The sequence below is a fragment of the Perna viridis genome, chromosome 2 (genome assembly GCF_037379345.1).
Source record: "Perna viridis isolate PV_CMFRI_1.1 ecotype Kerala chromosome 2, ASM3737934v1, whole genome shotgun sequence".
NCBI classification, from domain to species: domain Eukaryota; kingdom Metazoa; phylum Mollusca; class Bivalvia; order Mytilida; family Mytilidae; genus Perna; species Perna viridis.
The window spans coordinates 40,838,274-40,865,954 of NC_142446.1; the positions used below are offsets into that span (position 1 = coordinate 40,838,274).

Genomic DNA, 27,681 nt, shown 5'->3' on the forward strand with positions numbered 1-27,681 from the left:
ATAGTACGAAAACCTCCTATAGATTCCGAATGAATGAAAAAGTTGACTGGATAAATTATGATTGGAGAAGAGACTACTGAACCAGGAACACATTGGAGTTCAGACACTAGTTAAATCTGTATTGGATGAAAATTTAAGTGTTGCTAAATTTAGAAAAGATTTGAAAAACCCTTGTTGACACGTTAGGAGAGCAACAAGAAATGAAACCCATATTTGTGTTCACTGTTTTTGTTTTATTGTTCACTGAAATATGGTGCAAATCAGTGCTGGAAATGAACTTTCAGCATTTGAAAAAAATTACAGATGATTCAGATTTAGAAAACCTTCGCAAGAAGAGTGAAGTTTCAGCTGTATACTATTACAAAAGAGGTAAGATTCATGTCCATCTGTTTAAAAAATATTAATTACTTAGTAGTTTTTTTGTCTTACTTTGTTGTTTTTTTAACTCTGTCCTTAACTAAGTTGATATGGATAATATGAGACAGGTGCTACCTGAAATGCTCCTGAAGAAACAAATATAGAAATTGGGAAGAATTGCCTTGGTACTTTCAGTCCATGATCTGAGACTGCTGGATATTGCAAGTGTTTGATGATGACAAAAACTGTCATTACAATTTTCCATTTATGTGTTGCCCACTCATTACCACAGTTTGAGCAATTTCACTGCTGGAAATCTTTTTCCACTACTTTGCTCAATTTGGGTACATACATTTGTACAATAACACTGCAATCTGTTTGTCCTTCTTGTCACTCTGGACCCTCAAGCCAGAATTCCATACACCAGAATCTACATCCATTAGGTTCATGATTAAACGATGTCAAAATGTTTATTTCAAGCATAAAACTGACCAAATTATACATGATTGAGTGCAGCATGTAGAAGTTAAAGTTTTAGGTAGATTGAAATTAGATTATAGATAAAAAAAATGATTTAAAATTACATGTAAAGTCTTCCATTTATTTAAAACTTTCAGGGATAAATACATTTTTCTTCTCTCATGTATGTAAATTGCATGTTAAAAACATAGCTATTTTGACCAAGTGTAATCATGAACCTTCAGTGTTCTAGGATTTTCCATAAATTGAGGTTTCCTCTTGAAAAATCCATATTAAATCAACTTTCCCACAGTCAATGACTGCTTTCCTAACAAAACAAATCCTTGCAGCATATTAAGTTATCAACTAACCTCGGGAAAGTGTAACTAAGTACCTAACTTTCCCTGACCCAAATTTCACTTGCTCCGGGTACGGGAAATAAGAATCCTAGATCACTGAACCTTACACTTTAATAAGAGCTCAACCCTTAAGAAAATCTGAAACCCATTTTAGTATTGTGCATGTACATGTACATATGTAGATCAAAGGCCATGGTCACAGAGTCAAATCTTTGTACATCATTCATATAGATTTAAATTCCAAACTGCATATGGCCTTGTCTTTACATACCACAGGCACAGCTGCTTGTTTTGTATAAAAAATTCAGTCATTGTCCAATATACATTTGAACTGAAATGGCTGTGACAGTGTATGTACCACTGGCCTGACTGCTTATTTCAGAACTGTAAATGTATTTATAATGCTAAGTTTTCTTCCACTGGAATCAGTATTGTCAACTGAATGAGTCGGGGTAAATAAACTTATGTTTGTCTGCTTATCTGTTAGTCAGTTCATCCCACTCTTGTTTCAAGGTGATAATTAAATTACTGCTTAACAAAATTATTTTCAAGTTTTTTTAAAAAAACCAGTGCACCTTAGAATGCAGGCTAAGTTTGATGTTATTTTTATTAGCTTCTTGTATTTACTGTTCAGGAGTTATTTACCTTTTCCACTTATGAACAAGTTATCACCCCTCTTGTGAGCTTTATTGTTCAAAATATTATCCTGTTAACTGGCGACATTACAGTTGACTTGACATAATGTTGTTTTTAGTATCATGAAAGTAGCACAGTATTAACAAGTAATATCTTTAAAAAAGAAAGCAGACACATATTCTCAATTTGTTGATACCCAAATCTGATTGAGATTTTATTGGTGTACTGTGTGACCCCAGTACTTTGTTTCCTATTTCAATTATTTTATTGGTCCAACAAGTAAACTATTTCCAATTATTCAATTTATAAAAAAAAATCATTCAATATGTAAAATTGATCGAATATATTCTGGACACCAATGCTCCCATGGGAGACTTAAATTTTATGGTTGATATCACAGTTGTCCAATGAAATGTGAGGTTAGCTATATTGGTTACATTGCCATGGTTAAGTATCATGGATGTCACATGATGTCAAAGCGAACTCAATACTGACTGCGTTGGAAAAATATCAGGCAGTAAGAACAATTGAAAAAGATTGATTTCCAATAAATAAATCATCTGCTGTCATATTAGAGAGCGATGAACTAAACACACTGAGAAAAATAAAATGCAACAAAAACAGAAAGAATCAACAGAATAGACCAATCACTTTATCTTCTTGTCCGTTATGATTTTTCTTTCATTAAAAAGAAAAATGGGTAAATAGTTCATTACTGGTATAAATATACATGTATTTTAATATTGCCCCTAAGAACTGTGGTTGATACATGTAACAAGGGCAATATTGAAAAGGCCTTATATTAATCTATACAGTAAATATCCAGTGTACTTTGGTTCACCAGAACAACTTTTTCTAGATTATGAAGGCCTGTGAGGCATTCATTTAGTTTGTGAGTGAACCAACCATTCATACAGTAATGAACTATTAAATGTTTCATTCTATGATATGGAAAAAATATATCACACATTTTAGGAAACTTTTTATGCAGTATTTCATTTCTTATTCTTCGAATACATGTAATTATTAACTAATGAAAGAGCTGAATTTATCCTGTGGAATCTATTGCACTTGTTACAATATAGATTTACAAATGATGTGAAGTCATTTCCAGAGATATAATTTCTCTAATATAAAATTATTGATCGTACATACAGGCTGCAGGTGTTACACAATATGAAACCATATATCTCTGATAGGAATTAATTTCCTGAATTTGATACTTCCAATACATTATTTGTATCAAGCCTTTATTGACATAAGAAGAAATCAGTAGAAACTTGTTATTGTCATCATTTTTCAAATTGAACTCACATTTACCAAGTATCAATACTCTTAAAATCAGACTAGATGTATTGTGTAGTAACTATAGAATTTAAAACAGTTTTCATGTTTTTATACAAATTTTAAAATAAAGTATTAATACTGATTTTGATACATTGTGCCTTCCTAACCTAAAAAATGTCAACAGTTATGCTGGAAACTAAAAATTTTCACAACTTAATTATTCAGTATTTTATAAAAGGAAGTATTTTGCAGCCAAACCATGACTTGTAAAGACTTATTTGAAGCTTAGCGGTACGATGTATTATTTTATAAATTTAATCGGTCTATATAAGGACTAATTTGAAGTTGTTAAAAGTAAAGTTACATGTATGACAATTAAGCCATTAATATTCCCGTCATTGTTTATTAAGCCACTAGATAGGATGTTTACTGAACAGCAAATATGTTACATTAATTACTATAGGAGAGTTCGCCAATTTCATTAGTGATGTCATATTCACTAATTGGCATATCATTAAATGACAAATTGGTTGGCAAATAAACAACTAAATAAACAATTGACAATTCAATGATGAGAATTCCTATTTTCAAAATTTTATGACTTAAATGTTGTATAATCAGTTTTGGTTCTGTAAAATGTTTCATTTAGATAAAATAATTAATATCTTATATGTATATTTATAACTCTTTTACTTGAAAAATAAATTTTTGATGGTATTTATATGTACATGTAAACCTCTGATTTCCTATAAAATTATAATTAAAATTGTATGCTCATATTGTCTAATTACTGAATATATATTTAAAAATTCCATGGACAAACAGAATTTGATTTGCAATTTAGGGAACCAAAAGAATTTTTCAATTATTTTAAAAAATGAAAAAGTTATGATGATTTAAAATTGATGCCCCATGCCACTCAATGGATTATCTGCCAACCAAAATAAAATCACAGGTGATGAATGACATCATAAAGAACTCTCCTATTGCAAAATAACTGTTTTTAAGTCGCTAATAGTGTTAGCAACTACTTGCACTCATAATTTCTGTATTGAATATTTGCATATGATTTGCATTAATGTGTAGTTACATGCCACATAACCCAGCAGATCTTCGCCGTGTTCACTGCCACAGTGTCATAGTTCTAGCTTCATACAAGAAAAAAATGTACCTCTTAAATATCATACACATGTGTTCTACGTGTGTTTCTTGCTTGTATGGGAACGGGAAGTTTACATGAAATGATCAGTTAGCTTTGAACATAACCCGGTTTCCGATTCACGCACTGAGTCTAGTTACAAAACTACATAGGTCATATACATTAGCACGCCCCGATATTTATGAATATTCATTGCCAGCTGCTAAATTTGGTTCATAAACTGGTTCTCTGTCAATATCAGAAGCGACCCGAAGATGGCTATAACATACCTTTTTTAAAACATATCATACACATGTATGTGTGTTTTTTGCTTGTATTAGAACAGGAATTTACATTAAAAGATAAAATGATCAGTTAGAATTGAATTTATGTAATATTACCCAGTTTCCGATTCAAACACAGGTGATAGTTCATACAATTGATTATATGAAGGTCATATATATTACCAGGACACTTGTATATATATATATATAGCCATTCGGGTCATAACGGTTACAGTTACGAAAGAGTACACAATATTATCAAAGGAACCAAGTTTTTAAGTGGAAGTCACCTTATTTTATATCGAACATATCGCATTTGTACCATTTTGGATGTTTAAAGTATGTCAAAATCAGTGACAGTGAGTATTTGATGATTAGCAACTTTGAAGACTTCAGTCTCTGATTTTCTGTTTTGATTCATGTGTGTAACAGTTCGATAGATATGTATAATGAATAAAAATAATTTCAACTGGTTTTTATATTTAACACTTTGTCTTACTTGTATATACAGCAAACAAAATGAAAATGAAATCATGCTTAATTTCTGCATACAGTATTTCACATTGCAATGCCCTACTTTCATTTTCAATTTTCACTTACATGTACATTTTGTACATTTACTTAACAATTACTGGGAGAAAAAAATAGTAATATGCATTGTGCATTTAAAAACACAGATGTTCCTAGTTAATTATAAAATGCTGACTGACTTTATCTTTTCTACATGTACATGTAATTTTTTTTTTTTAAGAAATTCCAAGATTGAGAGGATTTCTGAAGGAGCTTGACAAGACAGCAGAATATTTGAAATTATATGGTGTTGAAATTGGATTGGTATGTTGTAATTTAATACATAGCTCAAAGCTTCTGCAACCCAACAGTACATGTCCCTACTTTGTCATTTAGTTTATGTACTATGATGAAATCCAGAGGGTAGATGTTCTAGAAGAAAGGGGTGTCAGGCTGATATTGATCATTTCCTGCCCTAATATGATATTTAGGCCTGAGTTCACCAATGAGTACAGTACATATTCCAGTACATGTATTTTTTTCACTTTTTACTATGAAGTTACATAATATAGTGTTAAGATTACATGTACATTGATTGTTCTGTTACCCTTTACATATATATATAACAATTGATTCGATATCAAACATGCTGTACATAATTACAGCATGTTTGATATCGAATCAATTGTTATGAATAATGTTTATTGAAATATCTAGTATCAACAGGTCTTCCAATAAACCTTTCTGCTGCCTGAAATATACTTGCTGGTGTGACTATTCCTTGATGAAGTTGATTGTCAGTTTTTCATTTAGAACTTTGTAAGTGATCTGTTGGCTTGCATCACCAAAAATATATAAACAAGAGAAAAGAATGGGGAAATCTTATCCAATCAAAAAATTTGGTTCACTTAGTTCCTTATCAGCAGCTGTTGTCTTCAACCTTAGTCTATGTCTAAATGGAGATAGTTCAGCCAAAAACATATGAACAAGAGAACAGAATGGAAAAATTGTGAATATCCTATGGGGAAATTTTGTTCACTGAGCTCCTTAACAGCAGCTGTTGTCTTCGACCTTAGTCTATGTCTTTATGGAGATAGTTCAGTTCCTAAGTCTAGCAATACAGAAGTTGATCCTCTACTATGTCAATAACTGAATTATATTGGTATGCACAGTCTGTAGAGTATTGTGTTAAACTATTAACTCTATTGATGTAAGCCTTCAATGTCAAGTAATGTAATAGTTATAGAACATTGAATTCATATGTGAAGACGATATGACTTTTGTAAACTAACACATTCCTTCAGCATTAGATTCTAATTTTTTTTATTTATACACAGACTGAAATCAATAGTGAAAAACAAGAAGTCGGAAATGCACTGTTTTGTATTTATAGATACAATACAATTAAAAAACACACAAATGAATGTATAAAGTCACATCTTTCCTCTCCTACCGGTTTCACCGCTTCTGCAGATAATCATGGTTGAAGATGTTAAGAGTTATTTGGCGACGTCACGTTATAATTAAAGTGAAAGTGAAAGTGACGTTCACTATAAATAGTACAGCTATAAATAATGTCTTGGTAAAAAAATCTATCATTATTCATCTTTCTTGTATTTATTATACTTCTATATATTTTTACTAATTTATTTTCAAGAGTTAAAATGTCGGTTAAGTTTCGGTTTATACTTTTGAATAAAAAATGTTTCTTTATTAATACGTTCTTGTTCTGTTATCTCATCCGGAAATTTATAAAACGGATAGTTCTTATTTCCACTGTTCTCTAAATGTCCACTTAATTGTACTTTTGCGATATTCTGGCCGACTTTGTGCAGGCGGTGTTGCCACAGATGTCACAGTGGTACAAGTACAAGTTCCGTGGAGGGAACAACTAAAAATTTGCATCGCAAATTTGACGAAGTTTATTATTGATTTTGTGCAAATTTGGTGTAAAAATAACATTTTTGTTGCCTGCAATACCCATTTTTATCCTTTTGAGACACCACTGGTCAGGAAGTAAATGACAGTTTTTATTTCATCAGCATGGAATTCTTTACCAAGATGGTGTGATTAAAACCCTCAATTTCAGTAGATCAACTACAACTTATCTGGGCAATAAAAGGCTTTTATGCACTATCTTTTTCTTAATTATAAATATAAAACACAATGTCAACATTTACTTTGTCTTCTCCAAAAATAATAACTATTTGTATTTTAAAATAGTAATACAAAATGTACCGGTATACTCTGATGGTATTACTGGTACAGCTGCACTCATATATTGAAACGGTAGGAAACTCACTCAAATTCTAGCCAGTCCTGAATACAATTTTTCTATATATCTACTATATGGCTTTATAAATTTTTCCTACAATTAGCCAGCCCAGCCAAAAAATAGCCAGTCTAGGGCTGGCGGGCAGGCTACTATATTTAACTCTGATTGAAATCATCCAGAAAACCATTATACTCATAATATGATTTTTGTTATAGTTTGACTGTGGAAATCTTCCAGAATCCAAGGAACCTAAGTGCAATGAAAACAATGCTGAATTTAACATTTATACCTATCGTAGTGGCCATATGTTGCTGGAACTTGGGCTGGAAACTATGTTTGATGTCAATTCTATAATGTCTAATATGTTACAGTATGGCTTTTTTATAATTATATTTTATATTTAAAACACTAATTTTCTTCAGATTTTTCAATGCAGAGACATATAGAACAAAAATTTAAGTTCACATCAAAGTTAAGGTCAGTTAAAGTCAATATCAAGGACATTCCCTAATGAAATGTGTTTTCAGTCACAGTATTATTATGCATTAAATTTAGCTAAATGCATCTTTATATGTATTTAACACACAAGTACAAGTCAAACTTAGAAAAAAATGTTTCATAACTTCTATATATCATTAGCAACAAAAGTGTAAACAACATATTATAAAATAAATCAAAACAGCTGAAAATTTTGACAGCTGTCCAAAACTAAATTTGAGGTCTGAAATTAATATAGTCCTGTTTCTGAATGTATTATGCAGTGCAAGCTAGCATTTATTTTCCTGAAAAAATTGCCATTTCTTTAAATTTAGATGAATTGAGATATTTTATGCCTACCAATAAACAAAATATTAAAATTTTCATTAAAATCTGGCTATTTGTCACAAATTATTGCTAGCTTGCACTGCACTAGATATTTAGGCTACAGCATATTTGCATTTCTGGACAAAAATCTGTCCTGGTAAATCTGTACATTTATTTTAAAATTTCTTCTTTACACTTCTCTTTTTAGCAAAATATTACTGTAGTATCATGTTTTGTGAAGGAAGGTATCAAATAAAGACATAGAATACTGTATAAAGAAGCAATAACAAAAATTCTCAGGAACATGATAATTGCATTCTTAATATCTTTACTAAAATTATCTTGACAATTAATTATATATAATGTCCTAGGTCTTGACTTTAGTAGAACCTTAACTAAAAAATGATGCTTGTGTTGCGTTGAAATTACAGTGTTGTAGGGAAAAATGGCGTAGTTAATTGAAAAAAAAAATTTGGGTGGTGAAATGCCTGGGGAATCTTGATTGGATTGTGCATCTTTTTATCCGAGATATGCATTTTGGTGAATGTATATTGGTGCTATTGGTGAAATCTTCATGTTGTATTTCATCTGTTTATTCATGGATGAGAGAATAATTATACTGCTACTAGCAAAGTTTTGGGAGTGAATACTAGGAATTCATCCATCCATTTGTCTAATCATCTGTCCATACATGTATATCTTGTATGTGCAACTCTATAGATTTTTATCAGAGGCTTAGGCAGTGAATATAATCAAGGGAATCAATACATGTATTTGTAGTTTTGAAAATTATTATTGTTTTGTACTGTTGAAAAGCGATTTTGTTATACCCAACAAAGTTTGGTGAGGTATATACGAATCACCCTGTCTATCTGTCAGCCTGTCCTTCTGTCTGTCCACATTTCTTGTAAATGCAACTCTTCCTGAACTGCTCAAGGGATTATGATGAAATTTTATAGGAAGATTTGGTATCATATGTTGATGTGCATGAAGGAATTTGCTTACTGTCAGAGGGCTCCAAAGGGAGATAATCCAAATTAAGGGTTTCATATGTTAAAACCTCATAAGCACAACTCCTACTCTGCTTTTGGGATTTTGATGAAATTTTATATGCAGGTTGGGTATCATATGTAGATGTGTATGAAGGAATGTAATTGTTGTCAATGGAATCCGAAGGGAGATAATCCAATGTGGGTTTAACATGTTCAAACCTTGTAAGGGCTACTCCTTAATTGCTCAAGGGATTTTATAAAATTTTATAGGAATGTTTGTTATCATATGTACAATTGCATGAAGGAATATAATTACTGTTTGATGATGGTAAAGGGAGATAATCTAGCAAGTGTTTTACATTTAAGTCCATTTGAAGCAGGGGTATTTTCGTTGTGAGCTCACAGTATTTCTAGTTTATATTGTATTTTGTGCTATATGTCTATTGCAAAAATAGCAAAAAAATCAATATGCTTACATGAGCCCATGCAGTAGTTCTTGAAATTTTGGCCACATTTTACAGATTGGTGTTGATCCATGATGTCCCTATTCTACAATCTGTAGAGGAGAGAAGAGAGTTTGAGGAAAAATATAAAGGGAAGAAAGACATTTTGTTTACTTACCAGAAAGCTATTGGAACATTTGGTAGGTATAGTTCAGGTTTACATAATTTACTGGCAATTGTTGGTTTGAAATGCTGACTCCCCGTAAGGTATTGGAAATACATTTGTATACAAGTAGGTAGGTTTTAAGATTTATGGTTGGTCTGTATTGTGCATCATCAGATTCATTTCATGTTGAAATACCATATACATGGGGAATCACTAGATTTATAACTATCTTTATGGGCATGGCCTAAAAATACAGGAAAAAATGTACATGTACGAAATAAAGCACAGCTGTATTTGACACCTTGTATTTGTATATAAAAACAATGATTGCATGAGAAATTGCAGTTAAGCTGTTTGTCTGTATCATTCCTTTTGACAGAGTAACATTGGTTAATAGAGGGGACTAGAATTCCCATTTCCTGATAGTTTTGGAAAATTAAATTAAGCAGAAGAAAAGTTTTATATGTAAGAATAGTGGAGGGGTTTCTGTCTTGTGATAGTTAATTTTCATTTCTAACTTTTACATGGAAAGCTGAAAATTTTGGACAGTTCTATAGCACTGTATTTTTTTTTATAAAAACAGTACACTTTGTCTGAACATATATTATTATAAAATTGTTTCCTTTTAGAATAAATATTATTAAGAACAAATATACATTGACAGTACACGTATTTCAAGGAGTAACCTCTCATCAATACGTTAGAATGTGTAGAAAGATCTCAATCCAATAAGCAAAATGGACTCTACTAAAAACTTGGGTCATGGACCAGGTGCACCGGTACGGTAAGCGTCTTCTGATTTTTGAAGAAACACCCTCAAATCGTTCTTTAAATGTCACTTCTGTGGTAGACAAAAGAAATTGTTTGTTTGTTTGTTTGTTGGGGTTTAACGCCCGAGCAGCAATATTTCAGCTATATTCAGGCGATGAACATGAAGTGGATGATAAAATGAACATGAAATGATGATGAAATGACAAATGGGATGGGACACAAAAAAAAAAATCAGTTTGATCAAAATAAAATCCAAGATTGAACAGGTTTTGGTCTATATTGTTCAGGTTATATATTCTAGTAGGTCATCTTGTTGTGGCTGTTCTATCTTCCAATCAAACCAAGGCTCCATGAGTCTAGAAATTTATTATATATTTCCTCAGCAGATACAAGTGTTGTTTTAACCTCTGCCTGTCTGGGACACAGAGAACACCTTAAAAAATACAGCTTTGTGTCAAAGACAAGCTCATATTAATATAATAAAGTTATATCTACTTAGATGATCTATGAATGATGCCTGTCAGACCAAGTTTATTATTGAGCTTTTAAAAAATTTTAATAAGACCATACAAATTAAAGCACTCTTTAATGGTGTTGGATGCCACTTCTGATGACTTATATGGATAGGTGGGTCAATGATAATTACTTTGTGCCTGCTAATTGCCACAATACAAGCAAAATGTTGCATGCTTTAGTAACAAGACATTCATTATTTTATCATTTTTGTTTTGCTAATTATATCCTTCTGCTTCATTTGAGATAAATGAAATGATTGATTCACTGTAATTGCTGATCTATTCTACAATGCCAATCTGCTGACATTATTTAATAACATCCAAGTAATTTCAGAATTTACTCTTGTAAAATCTTGGCAGGAGTTATAAAACAAATGTTTGAACTTGTTTTAATTAGTTACTGAGTCATATACCCTTTTAAAAGAAATTTGACTAGATTTTCAGATACAGCATGCTGAACCAACAAAAAAATATTGTTATAGTGCCTGCCATACTTGGTGCTATGCCCCTGCTTTTTGTAAACTAATGAAGTGTGAACATTTTTTTCTTATATAATATATGAAAGTTCAAAGTGTTAATTGGTAGGTCATGAACATTAAAATTAAATAACTTGAAAAATGGACCTGTTGATGTATCTTTGCATGTATGGGATACTCTCACAGAAACACAAACAGGGATTCATATATATCAGTTTAGTAAAATTCGCCATAATCAGTATCGTAAGTAAATTGCAAGTTAGTACAAATGTATAGCAAATGTAAACTGCTTTGGTTTATAGTCAAAAAAAATATTACATGTGTTTTTATAGAAAAACCATAACTGATTTGCATTTCACATTGCCTTTAGGTTCTTATGTTTGTTTATGTTGTATTAGTTACACAACTTGCACTTAAAGAATGTTTCTTGATTTGCCTATGTAGGTATTACAGGCATACAATAGACAAATATTTTTGTTTGGCACTAATATTTGCAATGTTGTGGAAGACAGATAAGTATGAAAAAAAGTACACATAAAATGATATTTTTATTCTATTTAACAATAATAGTTGCAAAAATTTGATATCCACAAATATGTTCATATCACAAAATCCACAAAAAATCAACAACTGTAAAAGATTTTTACATTCTCCATTATGGAAGGACATTTATATTTGTAAAAGTTACTTGGCATAGTCTCAAAATTGATAATCTACTGCTCCCAGATTAGGGTTATGTGATATAAAGGGTTGAATTACCACAATTAGCATGCAGTTAATAAGGTAGTACATTTTTAGCTCACCAATATCATCCTTCATTGTAACAATTTTTCAAAACTCTTCTCCTCTGACACTACTTGACCAGTTAGAACCTTGGTATGAATGTTCGATGAGGTATCCTGCATAGAACTGATATGGAAATTTTTGATCTGTTGAAAACATGGCCCCTGTTACTAAAAATAAAACATAGTGGTCAGACAGAAGTTTTTACATTTATATCCATAACCACAAAGTTTAGCCAAATTCTGGCATGGGATAAAAGTGTTCAGAATTATGAGATCTGTCTATGGTCAGATTTTTGTTGGAGTTATTGCCCTTTTTTGATATTTTATCCCTATTTTTAATTTTATTTCTTTCAAAAATATTCTCCTCTGAAACTATCAGCCCAATAAGAACCAAACTTAGAAGGATTATTCCTTAGGGTATTCTGCATAAACTTGATGTGGGAATTTTAGATCCATCAAAAACATGGCTGCTGTTACTTTAAATAGAACAAAGGGGTCAGTCAGAAATTTTTCTCATAAATATCCAAAACCAGTAGGTTTATCCCCATTCTTTCAATTGCTGAAATGATCCTTATTATAATGCCTATAAATTGCTGCTGAGACTGAAATTGTGGAAAGACTCCTTGTTGAAGTTATTGCCCTTGAAAGGTGAAAAATGATTTTTTTTTTTACAGTCTTCAGCAAATATCTTGAAAACTATGATAGATAGAAATATCTGATCTGAAATGGTCCTTATGATAAGGCCAATAAAACTCTACATGGGATCGTAGTTGTTGGATGACTCCTTGTTAGAGTTATTACACTTTAAGGGCCGAAAATGATGTTAACAGTTTTCAGCCAATATCTTGAAAACTATAGTAGATGGGAACTTTTAATTGATTAAATGATCCTTATGATAAGTCCTACCAAAGTCTTCTTGAGTCAAAATTGTCAGCCAACTCCTTGTTGAAGTTATTGCTCTTGAAAGGCAAACATTTCACCAGGGGAGCAATTCAGGCTTCTGTGAGCCTATTGTTTTTACAATATGGTTTTTGACTTTGTCTATGAGAGCTATTTGTTCTCCTATTATATTTGACTCTGTTAAGTTATTTTGCTGATGCCTCACCCTTCGAGAATATGAGAGACTTCCTATAACACATACTGAGTATTTGTGCTAAAATTTCAAACAATTACTTCCTAACTGCAACCATCATTTCCTAAATAAGTATCTTTCAACACACACGATTTTGAGCCATTCATATTCGGACCAGGATGTGTCTGATGCTTTGTATCTATGAAAAACTCACATTTAATACTTCAGATTTAAACAAGTACCTTGGTACATATAGAATGTTACATTGGTAGACTAGAAACAACTGGTGGCCTTAGATTGAGAGTCATGACCTTAAAATAAGAAGTTTTGAAATTGAAAAAAAGAAAAAAAATGTTTTATTTGGTCCTTTGTATTAGAAACTTCATCAGTTTGTACTATAGTTCTAGTTTGTGTATTATATACAGTGGATTCCTATTTTTCTGAGAAAATTATGCAATTAACAGGAGTAACTATTTCAGGGAAATAGTTTTGTGATATTTAACTGAGGTAAATTACCTTCTTATCCTATGTGTTGTTATCGCCTGTCTCAAATCAAAGAAAGGAGAAAAAATTGTTGTGTAAATCATTTTTAAAAAAAAAACTTGTGGATCATGATTGTTTTACTCATGGAGCTACATTTTTTTTTAAATAAGGTGAATTTGCCTATTTTTGAGCTTTTCATATGCTTAAAAAAGAATATTTGAGATTATCTTTCTGTTTTTTCTTCCAGAACACAGGATATTTATGGAGGTAGCCTTTGCATACCAAGACAAGTTCAAATTTGCTGTGTGTACCAACAAACAGGCTATCCAGGACTTAAAGTATGTATGAAGCTTTCCATTTTACAAAACACTATATAGTACTGCAAATGTATTAATTTTGGCAGTGTGATACTTTTCGATATTTTTGCGTTGGACAGAAAACCTAAAAAATATAACCCATGAAAAACTGATTTTTTTTTCACACTATACAGCACTGCTCATTTTTTGAAATCACAAAAATTTATATTTTCAGATATGATTGCTTGATAGAATTCGCTAAAATTAGCAACTGCGAAAATTGATACGTTTACAGTTATTAATTATGATTTGATTAGGATTTTATAATTATTAGCATTCAAAAAATTTCAGGAAAATATTTGTCACTGTTACAATCTTAAATATTGCTTTTAATTTTTTTTTTGTCGTTTAATAAACTAATAAGAAAATATTATTTATCTATTGACAATTACACTATGGTGGTTTTAAAAAAAAGTTTTTGTACACTGTGACATACAAATTTGTGCTGGAAATGGGAAATTTTACAGTGTGTTGATAGGGCAAGATTTGATGTTCTATTGATACATTTAAAACTGTGATTATTCTGTTTGTTGAAAATTGCTGATAATTTATTATATCAAGGCAGTAGTCTGAGGTAGAGAAAATTAGGAAATAAGAATGAAAGATACTCAATAAAGTTGCCAATTAATGTCAATTTTCTGTTTTCAGAGACAGTCCGTATGACTCTGTTGAAAGATCAATCTGGGTACTCCGTTGTAAAGATGATACATTGAAAGGTTATAAGTGTCCACATATCAAGTTCAATAGGAAATATGATCTGGCAACATTAGCTAACTTTGTCAAAACACTCACCTATCCATCAGTGGTAAGAATAGTTTGGCAGAAATGCTCATGTTATTACACTCTTGTAACTTTATATTTCGATAGATTGGTGTCAAATATGTCTATAATGGATTAAATGTACATGAGATTATGAAGATCACTAACTATTTAATCACTGATTCTCACACCACATGTTACCTCTAATCTAGTTTATAAAAAAAATGGTGCACTTGATTTGTGATACATTAAATTTTTAAAAGGATTTAAGAATGTTTTATGATTTTTCAGGTTTAGTGGAGCAGTAGCAAGTTCTTGTTCATTACTTTTCAGATACCAGAACAATTTACATTTATAAAGTACTCTTATATTGAAGTTTTGATCTATTTATCATTAAGAATTTGGAAGGAAACACTTGTATTTATTTTCAGTTTTTTATGCCAAGAAATGGCCGTGAGATACCTTACTACAATGACAAAGGTATGCCAGTGGGATTCTTCTTTTATGACAGTGCATCAGAGGTAGCAGCTCTTTCTGCTGCCAAAAGTACTGCTGATGCCTTCTATTCCATCATAGGCATTGTAGCTGTGGATATGTAAGTTTGATTGAAGATTCATATTTTTACTGTCCTTGAAAAAGGCTATTTCAAGGTCAAGTAAGGATAAATCTGACCCTTTAACAAATTCAAAAGTATATCTGACATGTAAGTTTCTGAGGCGATTAGTATTACACTTAATCGCATATCGCTTTATTGCATATTTCGGTTATTAGCATAATTTTCACCTGCACAAAACCATTTCCTATTATTCTATTAGGGAAAAAATCGCTTATTTGCATAGGCCTTGCAGGTGCATTTCGGTTTATTGCATAGAGAATTTTGCCTCATCAAGGTAAAGACAGGGTTTCTCAAATTCTATTTTAAGCCTTCGGGTCATAAATATGTCAATCATATTTATTGTTGTAAAAACTAGGTTATCATCAATCAGGAGGTGTTAATAATGGATTAAAAACATAATGGACATAAAAGACAATTTAAATGATTTCTAATTGCATTAAAATAAACAAGCACCTAGGCCAACAATGGCTTCTGACGACATACCAAACATCACCTTATGATGCGGCTTGGGGTACGGCTTGGGGTATTTTTTGTCCCTATTTAAATTCTTCCGACTACAAATGATTATCAATGTAAATTTAATTTTCTTTAATGAGGTGAACAGTTTTTAGTGAGCTTGGGTTACTAGGCAAAATATCAACCGAAAATTAAAAGTCATCATTCATTCAGTACAATGTCTAATGAAATTCAACTACCCTAAGGTGCCCCATACTATCCACACTTCATAGGAATATATTGAGGTCATTGACACGTATAATACACAACTATCAGTGTACAATGATGATTGAACAGAGGACTAAAAACGCACAGACCATTTCAAAAGCCCAGAAACTGCAAACATTGATGAATATTACACTGAATCCTGGCTGAAATATGAAATATGGGATTTTCTTTCATAGAAAGGTCAGGAAATTACTTGACTATTTATAGATGAGAAACACGTGGTTTTACTTATAAATACACACAACGTAAAGAAGGTCAAGAAACAAGATAAACACAATATATATTATTATTCATTGATAAAAGAATAATACAATGAGAAGGTCTATAACAATTAAATACCAGATCAGAAATGTTGAACAGTGATATCCCTGGTTGATCCACAGTATCGTCGTCTTACCTGAACTCACACTTCCGGTAAAATCGTAATTTCGGTTATAAGAATAGCCCGGTTATTTGCATAATTTTTACTGGCAAATAGGCTATGCAATTAAGCGGAATCTACTGTACCACGTTCCTCTTTAAGTCAGGATTGAGCAAGATTGTAATATGATCAACAACTGTAACAAACTAGTAATGTAAAGACATGCTAGTACTGAGAAGTCTGAATGTTCAATGTTGATTTCTTGTTTTGTAGGCCGTTTTTAAGAAAACCAAGGAGGGAGTTATTTCATTTTAATCTTACTGCAAAAAAGATTTTTATGGATGACTTTTCAAGTGTTCTTTGACAGAAAAAAATTATTAGGGAGGTGATTGAAATGGCCATATAATTTGGGAATGTGGCACCCTCAAAAGAGAGGACACGGGACTGAGAACTAAGAAGTTGTTTTTAAGTTGGCTCGACTCTTGAAGTTTTATGCAAATGAACAAAGAATAAAATTTGAGAAAATGTAAAAGACAAGGACAAATAATGGTATGGGTTCCTAGAGAAATGATAATAGTATTTAATTGTTTAAACAATTTTAACTTTATATTCCAGGGACAAACTGACAGATGAGGAAAAAGATGAAATTGGATACAAAGGGAAGCTACCAGCTTTTGCTTACCATGCTAAAGAAAGAGTAAGTTTATGAAAAGAAACAGAAATATAGTCATAGGGTAATTGGATAAAAATTAGAGAGTACAAGTAATCAAAATGTAGTTAGAAACAAAAACTAAAATTGTATGGAACATGTCCCACACAATAAGTCCTCAAGTAAAGATTGTATTTTGATTATTTTGTGACTACCAATATTGAATATCTACTTGATTATATTTTGATTATTTATGACTACCAATATTGAATATCTACTTGATTATATTATGATTATTTATGACTACCAATATTGAATATCTACTTGATTATATTATGATTATTTATGACTACCAATTGAATATCTACTTGATTATATTATGATTATTTATGACTACCAATTGAATATCTACTTGATTATATTATGATTATTTATGACTACCAATATTGAATATCTACTTGATTATATTATGATTATTTATGACTACCAATATTGAATATCTACTTGATTATATTTTGATTATTTATGACTACCAATATTGAATATCTACTTGATTATATTTTGATTATTTATGACTACCAATATTGAATATCTACTTGATTATATTTTGATTATTTATGACTACCAGTTGAATATCTACTTTGTTTTATAGGTGATGTACTCCCATTTAAGTTTGGGTGGTACATGTCTATTGGAATCATCTTGTCAGTACATCATTCTATTTGTCCCTCCAAAATTTTATTATTATTATCTTGGCACCAATGGATGGATTAATTAATAATTTTGCATGTGGTGTTAATGGTGTCTACATTATACACTGTTCAATATCAACCCTCTGTTTCATAGAACTTTCCCATATTTCACTATATAGAACAAACACACTCAACTCATGTTATCAATGCTTTTTAAAGTATGAATATTCATCAATTGGTATAAACATCAAATAATATATGGCAATATGAAAAAAAATGTCTTTAAACACAATATTTAAAAAAGAAGACGAAATAGTTACCAGTATTTAGCATGTGAAATATTGAAATTTATTACACTTAGAAAATTTTGATGAATCGTCTTCTTTTTTTAAATTTTATAGCAAACTCGAACTAATGATCCTTTTTTTTAGGTTCTGTACGCTTGTGTACATGCACATTTTCTTTTTACTGTATTAGTGAAGTGTTTTTTTTAATTTTTGCTATATATATGGTATAGGTCAGAACACAAAAATAAAAAAGATTTGAAATTTTATTCCAGAAGTTCCTTATGTGTATAAAATATATGATACAAGAATTATATTATGGAAAATAAAACTTTAATTTTTACAACAAAAATATGAGAAAAAAAATAATACATATACAATATGAAAAGAAAACTTCTTTTTTATTTTCAAACATTAAAACTTCATTTGGAATGAGCATAAGAAAGATCATGGCACAATTTAGTTTCTTAGTTTTTAACTTTTCTATTTTTCCCTTTGTAGGATGACCCAATTTTCATGAAGGGATCTTGGTCTATATCAGAAATTCACAAGTTCATAATTGACATTCTTAACAATAACCAAGTGATTCCAGGTCAGTCTGCCTCAGAGGGGGACAATGGTAGTATTGTTACCTCGAGTTCTGAGGAAGAGGGAGAGGAGGAGTACCATGAGGAGGAGCAATTTACTGAAGAGGACATTGAAGCTGGTAAGCATCATTGGCATGAGTGTTCGATTTTCGGCATGATGAGATGAATATTTCACAGTTAATTATTTTTTATCCTCGATAAGTCAAGCTGTGCAGTGATTTTCCATGTCTCTATGTCTGTCCATTCTATTTCACACTTTTAGTATACTAATGGTAATTAAGGAAACAATTTCCTTTGAACTATTAACTCAATATATATGGGCCAAGTTTGACAATGGTGTATATTGAATTTACCATTCATATATTTGGTTCATCACTTTGAAAACTTAAATACAGGGGTATCTGTGATCACAAGAACAGCTTTCTTTAAAGTTTGACAGTTTAAAGTTTCTTTAAAGTTTTAGAGTTTCATGCCAAATTAATTAATAGTAATTATTTATAATCTTTATTGTGTTTGTATTTTATTCATGAGTTGTTCGTATGCCTAAGAATATGAACATACAAAAGGATAAAAGCATGCCATGAATGTATTTTGTGTATATGTTTAACAGTTGAGACACAAGATGATGAAGTAGCTGAAGCTGTGTATCAATCCAAAGCTAGAGGAAAACTCCCTAAAGTGGACTTGATAGATGCTCTGACAGATCAAACCTTCCCAACTACTGTAAAGAACAAAGACTTAGTATTTGTTCTCTTCTATTTGCCATGTAAGTGTAACTTGCAAATGCCTTTGTGGTTAAAATGCATGAACTAAATTGATAGTTTTCACAAAAATTTGGACACAATTATTTGTTGTTTTTTTTATCTACATGAAACACCCAAGGTTGCAACTATTGGTATCTTTTTTTTTAATTTGCTATCACAAATGCCTAAAAAGAATAAAAATATGCATTAAGCTGGAAAAGTTAAAAGTAAGGCTCCCATAAACTAGAAAATGGTTTCCATTTCAAACTGTCCTTTTTGTCCAGTGATTTGTGTAGGTTTTTCAGATACATGAATGCACATTGAATTCTTATATAATAGCAAAATATTAACTATCATGATTTTTAAAGATCAGATTATTGTGCTATTTTACAGTTGATGACAAAAGTATGGCTTTTCTGTATTCATATGCTGATGCCTCTAAAGAAATTGAGACTGACCTCTCACGACCTTTGACAAGTGTGAACTGCTATGATTGGACAGATGTCTGTGGTAAAGAGAAGATAATAAGTTATCCTACTGTTAGAATATACCGTAACGGGAAGATGTGGAAAGACTATAAAGGACTGTTGGATAGCAAGGCTGTTGTCACCACAGTTAAACTGTAAGTTATCATTGTATAACAGCTAAGTTAAACTGTTGGTTTAGGTTGGATAAGGCTTTTGGTTAAACTTTGTTATTGCTGGATAGCAGTGCTATTGTCACCATATTTTTTACCCCCTGCAAACATTGTTTGGGAGTATATAGAAACTTCACTTGAGTTTTTAGCTCACTATTGTCATCACTTTGCCTTCGTTGTCATTATCCTTGTCCGTAAACTTTTTTAAACATCTTCTCCTCTGAAAGTACTGGACAGAGTTTGTAATCAAGCTTTGATTAAATGTTCCTTATGGTTTCTTTAAAAATTTGTGTCTGGGAATTTTTTATCTGGTCCTGAAATGGATTTTTTTCCTGAATTACCAACTTTGAAAATCTTCTCCTCTGAGACTACTAGTATGATGGATTGTAACCGAATATTGATTTGTTAGGATATCCTTGACCTGTGTGTGTGGCCATTTTTGATCTGTTGAAAAACATGACTGCCATTTCTAAAAAAATAAGGATTTGTGGAAATAACTCAATAACCAATGGGATTAACAAATTTTCGCTATTAAAAGATTGAACGACAGACCTTTGCCAAAATTTTCATAAAGATCTGGTCTCACTAATCAGTTTTAATATTTCCATTACTTTACAGGTTAAAAAAGTAGTTTTTAAAGTTGAACTGTTAATTCCCAGGACAAATGACATCTTAATGTTGTATACCATTGTGAAGCTTGGGAAAAAAGGCTTTCAAAATCAGTATGCTATTGGTTCAATGTTTGTAGAAATTTTTTACAAAATTGACTTAAATAAATAATTCTGAAAATCTACAATTTTACCTTTTCTGCTGACAGCATGGAGGCATATTACTTACACATATAAACAATATTCATACACCTTTGTAGTAAGTTACAAATGTGATTTTAAAGTACACATTCTCAGCTTTATTTTGACTATTTATGATCAGCATACATACAATTATGCTCTTACTGTGCATAGATCTTAGGTCAGTGTGTATTGATACTTTATAGAGGGTGTCCATTTGACCAAGAAGTGGTAAAACTTCTGTTGATTGATGTTGGAGTTATTGCCCTTGAAGAGTGAAAAATGACTATAAGAGATTTACCCCATATTTAATGATATGAAAACTGGGTGGATAATTAGATGCTGTCTATTGATTAAATGATTATTGTGACAATAGTACAGTAGGTTTAAGAGTCAAGCTTTAAAAAGGTAAAAAGACTATTTTTGACCAGGTGAGCAATTCAAGCTCTCTAGTTTTTTTTTACATTGTAAAATGATAGATTAACAACCATGATTTCATTGTTCCAGTCTTAACCAGACTAATCCAGTCATGTTGGAAGATTCCTCAGCAGTGATGAACTTGATGAATGGAGTGCTACCAAATGGACTACAAGTAGCCTCGGAAACTGTTGTCATGGCGTTACTTGACAAGAAACACAAGAAAGGTAGAAAATTAAAAAGTGCTGAGGTTTCACTTTCGGGTCGAATGACCATCATTCTGTGTTATAGCTAAACCACATTAGTAAAAAATGAAGCATAGAATGTGTTCTTTAAAATGATATTTTCCTTAATTAAATGTTCTTGCCGTGATATGGCCCTGGTCGCCGAAACGGCATTAAACAACAACAATTAATCAATCAATCATCAAAATGATATTTGTAATTTATTACAAAGACACATTCAATGGCTGTTCAATTGGGTTTTTTTTGAGAAATTGTTTCGTTTTATTTTTACTGTATTATGAAAGTCAAGGAGCAAATTTTTATTTCAGAACTAAAGATTTTCTCTGAAGTTGCTGGACAGATGGAAGATTCTATTACCTTTGCTCTCAATAAAGATGGGGATGCAAGTAAAATGTATGCTTAATATAGGAAGACAGATACACACATGTACTGTAAAAAGGAGAAGGGGCATTAAAGGCACTCAAATCAACATAAAATTAACCATAAAATGTTAAAAGTGTTAATTGTTAATCTTGGGACTTGTGTATGAAATTGTCACATTGCAGGAGCTATGATTGGGTTGATTAAGTGGGAAAAATGCACTTCAAAATTTAGAAAGGACTCATTATGTAAAGATATAGCATATGAAGACTGAAAAAGCATCATTTATTAGATGGGTTTTCTACACCATGAATCAATTCTAATACAGGAAGTGTCTGAATATTAAATGGACTTGTAATTGAAATATTTGGAAAAATAATGCTGAAAAGTAATTTTTTTTTTTGCTTATTTCAGACCAGATTTCAAATTTAAGGTTCCTTCCATTGTCTTAATGAGGAGATCTGACATGCTGAAACCTACAGTTGTGTATGAGGGAAATATGGTAGCTGATGAACTGAAAAAGTTTATAATCAAATCCAGTATTCCTTCACTGGTAAGCTTATTCTTCATATTTATATTTATTAACCTTATGTTATTGAAATGTTTGAAATTTACATTCAGAAATATTTATAACTATTAATTTTGATATTTAATTTCTAAAATTTGTTTTTGTGAAGCATTGCTTATATAAGTTCTATTGAAAAATACATGCAGGTTAAATTTATATACCATTTTGACAGAAAACTTGCTGAGCATACACACTCATTCAAAACAGCTTATTGAATGATGAATGTCATTTAGATGGGTGATGGGGGACAGGGAAATTTTTTCTGTAACATTATTCTGAGCAACAGTCACAAGATATTTGGTGCACTACTTCAGTATGAGGTCTCATATTGTGGGATGTGATTTCTTGTCTGTTGTACTTCTATTTCTTGTTTACTGACATTACAGCAATCCAGCTATATCTGTCTTTGACACATTTTTTTCCTTTAAAAGGCTAGTAACAATTCATCAATATTTAAATTTTGTCTAATTTTTGTTTCCCCTTGATAGCCTGAACTGACAGTTGAGTGGTTTCCTAAGATGTATAAACAAGGAAAGCCTTTAGTGATCCTGTTTCTAGACAGTTACCAAGAATCTGCCAGGGTGAGGGGTGTTATGGAAGATGTGGTGTTGACAGGGATTTTCCCCATGTTGCAGTTTGTATTGATGAAGTAAGTTTTTACTTAACAGTTAGATTGTTATGGTAAAAAATACAAAATATTAGTTGTTTCATATCTACTACTTTGATTATCCTTGCTATGTTCACATATTTTCTTTCTTTATGAATACATGTACCATATTAAAAGTGCACTGGTCCATAAGGTACAGGAAAAGCACATATATAAGATAACGTCTTATTAAACAATTTATTGAATACTTTACAGTGCTGAACCATCTACCATCGGAAGATCAGTGCTTAAAGGTTACGACAAGGACAGTATTGTTCCCGCTATATCATGTGTTAATCTGAAAAATGTAAGTTAATTTCAAAAACTTTCTAAAACTTTTGAAGAAAATGTTTTACTTCCTTAAAAAATGATGATTTGCATGAAAGTATAAATGAACTCTAGGATTTAAACTCTTATTAGTAAGATATTTTAATGCCTCATTGAAGATAGTTCAATAATTTCTTCATCTCTCAGAAAGATATCCAATGATAATTCTGGTGAACAGCAATATTCAAATGTGTGTGACAATTGCCTGTATTAAACTTGAAAAAAAATACCACTTTACCTATGCTGGTAGTATAAAAAATACTTAATAATGATTTTGTTTTTATGGGAGTTATGAGATACACAACTTCTTTGTACCAAGAATGAATGAAACTGTAAATTACATTTAATTGTCAGTCCCTGTAAGAATCAGGCAGTTGGTGAAACATGGTATAAAAAAACCCCATCATTTTGAAAGTTTAATTTGACTGTTTGCACCATCAGAATCAAGGAAAACAGACACAATTTTCCATATCATACTGGACCATCGAGTTATAATTTCTTTGAAATGCACTGAAAATGAACATTTCAAGGACAGATAACTCTGTCAAAAACCTCATTTTTCTAAGATTCTATTGAAAAATTTCTGAGCAAATCCAGTGATGCAGAGATCAAATAATGGCCTTTTCAAATAGAGATAGCATCCTTGAGTGAAATTTAATTGTCAGATTGGTGGGTTTTTGACATGCATGTTTCTGATTTTTTCCCATTTTGACTGATTCTTACAAAAACTTACACCTAAAACTTGTATCTCATGCCATATCAATCCAAGACCCAAATATCACCCCGAGGGCTGTTGGCTCTGAGTGTAATGTAGAGGTCTCAAGTTGATATGGCATTTTATACAGACTTCAACAATCACTGAAAATGTATATACAAAAAATATACCATATGATATATAATTTATATTTATTTAAAAAAATGCATGATATATATACATATATAGTAGAATGACTGAATTTTTGCAGTATTATATAGTGAAAACTCTGACACTGGCTGATACTAATTCCCTTTCATTATGACTATCTTGTGACATTCTAGTTTAAAACATTGATTTTTTTTTTCTATTCATGCCTTTATTACCATAAATATGGCACAATTTTTTTTTCATGATTGAAGAAGTAAAATACATCTCTCACTTGTATAAGAAACTCCACTATGATTGTTGAACAAAATTCTACTTGTTTTTTAGGCTCAATTTACTCTTAATAAAACTAATTCTTTTTGCAGGGAACTGTGTATAACTTCAAAGATGAATATCCAACTGTAGAGAGTGTAACAATTTGGCTGCTTGAAATAACTAGGAATATCATTAAACCATCTAGTATGTGTCATGAAGTTAGAGTTATCTTGAAGATCATCAATACAAAAATTTCTTGTGATCTAGAATTGACAAATTAATCCAAGTGACATAATTGAGACTATATCAACAAGGAACCTTTCTTTTTTAGAAATCATGGAAGGGTGAAATTTTTATGGCATGTCTTTGACTACGTAGTGGCTATAAAACTTATTGATTAAATACCAGTATTATGTTTCTATAACTGACATAAAGTTAATGTAACCAAGTTTTAGAAGTTATGAGAAAGAAAACTATTGTCTTTGATTTTAATGGTATAACTGTCAAGAATGGCAGTACTTCATAATTTGTATATCAAATTATTTTTCAGCAGACCACATCTTATTTTATTTATTCCCTCTGTTCCAATAAATATCCTGATGTCAGACCTTTTTAACATGCATTGATCTCACTTAGTTTGCCTAAGCCACAACAAACCTAGATCAAATTAATATTTATATAGTCTTGAAAAATCTTATATTGTCTTTCCTTTTCATTTTTGTAACCAATCTATATTTGAGTGCAGTTTTTTATTACAATTTAGACCTTTTTTAATTGATATTTGGGACAGTTTTTTTTTCTTTTTCATCATTGTCTGTTAACACTTTTCAAAAATCTTCTCCTTTGAAACTGCTGAGCTGAATTATATGAAACTTTGCACATGTGTTCCTTTGAGTATCTTGCACAAAAGTTGTGTTTTTTTGATTCGTCAAAAAACATAGCCACTGTTACTGAAAATAGAACATAGAGGTCAGACTAGTTTTTCACATATATCTACAAAACCATTAGGTTTAGCCAAATTTTTACAGTGTAAAAGTGTTCAGCATGATGATATCTATCTGTGGTCAAATTTCCATTTTAATCTGTCAAGCCAATGAAGAGTTATTGCCCTTTTTTGACGTTTTTTTGCTATTTTTAATGTTATTTCTTTCAAAAATCTTCTCCTCTGCCCCTACTTGACCAATTCGGATCAAACTTGGTATGAATGTTGCTTGGTGTATCTTGCACAAAATTTATGTTTAGATTTTTGATTCGTCAAAAAACATGGCCACCATCACTAAAAATAGAACACAGGGGTCAGACAGTAGTTTTTCGCATATATCAAAAACCATTATGTTTAGCCAAATTCTGACATAGAGTAAAAATGTTAAGCATGATGAGATATATATTTGGTCAAATATTCATTTAATCTGTTAAGCCATGTAATGGTCCTCTTGATAAGTCCTACCAAAGTCTTCTTGAGTCAAAATTATTAGACAACTCTTGTTAAATTTATTGCCATTGAAAGACAAAATTTAACCAGGTGAGTGATTCAGGCTCCTGGGAGCCTCTTGTTTTCTTATACTTGAAAATGTCTTTCAAAGCCTGCAGTAATTAGAATAAATACTAGCTGAAAATATTGTGAAGAATTATAACAAATGTTAAAGAATGGTCCATTTTAATTCTGATTGCTTTTGAAAAGGATATTCAAATATTTTTTTATACAGATCACTTATGCTACTACCATACATTTAATGATTTACAAATCACAGGTTTCTAACTTGTTTTATACATTGACTATAATTGTTATGACACTTGTTTTTCTAGAAGTATTAGAGCAAGGTGATTGGAAGCCAAAGACAAAAGGATATGACTTCCTTCGATTAATTGATCAGGAGAGAGAAAAGAAAAAAAGAAAGAGACAAAATCATGCAGAAAGAAATGTATTGGATGAACAAGGCATAGGTCAGCATTAACTTCCTTTCACAATTGTGGTACATTGAAATTTATTTTCTAGGCACAATTTTTTAACAAAGAAATGGGTTCTTATTTTGAACAGTTTTATAATAATTGATAGTTTTGTGTGAGTTGGAAGATATTTTAGGTTGATCATTCCTAATATTTTTGGTTTGTTTCATATACTAAAATGTTCTGCTTTAAAAAACATACGTCTCAAATGTTTATTTTTGGATGACTGGTTGTATTGTATTTGTTTTCTAAGGATTTGATCATCATGGCAGAGAGATAGATATAGAAGCTGAGGGAAAAAAGTATGAAGATGGACAAACTGTTGACAACCCAGAAGATGAGGTAGGCAGTTACTATCTATTATTACATGGTTAGGAATAACTTCCAAACCTTTATGAAACCCTATGGTTACTTTCATACTTAGGCCTTCTCCACTGTTTTGACTTTCCTCAGAAGCCTTTTGAAAAAAAAATTATCATTTCATTGCCTTTAGTATATATTTTCTAGAATTAAACAAAATGCTTATCTGAATAGCACTCTACATTTTGTGTATGTGTTCATAAAATTTTTTGACAAAATTGCACATAAAGAAGACATGTCAAGTTTGAGGTTATTAACAAATTAATCAATACAGGTTTATTTGTACCAACTTCTGATCTTCAGTTATATTATACATGTATTTACAGATTAGAGAAGAACTGATGGCACTTCACAACACTAGACTGTATAAAGCTGGAGGAGGAAGAAAACACAAAGATTCTCATTCTGATGGAGTTGCTTCCCTTAAACCTGAATCTCAACATAAGCCTGATGGAGTTATTTCCCTTAAACCTGAATCTTCACATAAGCCAGAGGAAAAAACCAAAGCTTCAAAATTAAAACATACAGAGTTATAAGTTTTATGGGGCTTGTTAGGTTAGGTACTGTCAAGTTCTCTGTCTGAAATCTACAATCTTTCTTGTTTGCTTCTTGCCATTTATTTCCCAATTTCAGGTACATGTTGAAGCATATCAGCTGATTTTTGTGGAATAAAGTTGTTTTTTTTAG

At 31.1% G+C, this 27,681-nt stretch overlaps 1 protein-coding gene across 1 annotated transcript; it reads left to right on the plus strand.

The window, feature by feature from the left end:
• LOC148625064 (thioredoxin domain-containing protein 16-like) lies at positions 1-27,681 on the plus strand. The gene is made up of 20 exons (XM_088568303.1): positions 1-369; positions 5,272-5,354; positions 7,521-7,675; positions 9,623-9,744; positions 14,060-14,150; positions 14,817-14,973; positions 15,359-15,522; positions 17,243-17,324; positions 18,754-18,958; positions 19,450-19,605; positions 19,976-20,204; positions 21,515-21,651; positions 21,978-22,062; positions 22,444-22,582; positions 23,086-23,246; positions 23,460-23,550; positions 24,798-24,891; positions 26,494-26,631; positions 26,888-26,976; positions 27,321-27,681. Exons 1-20 carry the CDS (start codon positions 201-203, stop codon positions 27,528-27,530), a joined length of 2,757 nt encoding a protein of 918 aa, XP_088424429.1. The 5' UTR covers positions 1-200; the 3' UTR covers positions 27,531-27,681.

What these genes read in the sequence shown, in the direction of transcription:
- LOC148625064 (XM_088568303.1), top strand. Translation starts at nt 201, where the DNA reads ATGAAACCCATATTTGTGTTCACTGTTTTTGTTTTATTGTTCACTGAA. An exon ending in CACTCACCTATCCATCAGTG is followed by an intron (nt 14,974 to 15,358) that starts GTAAGAATAGTT and finishes ATTTATTTTCAG; the next exon opens with TTTTTTATGCCAAGAAATGG. An exon ending in AATCCAGTATTCCTTCACTG is followed by an intron (nt 22,583 to 23,085) that starts GTAAGCTTATTC and finishes TCCCCTTGATAG; the next exon opens with CCTGAACTGACAGTTGAGTG.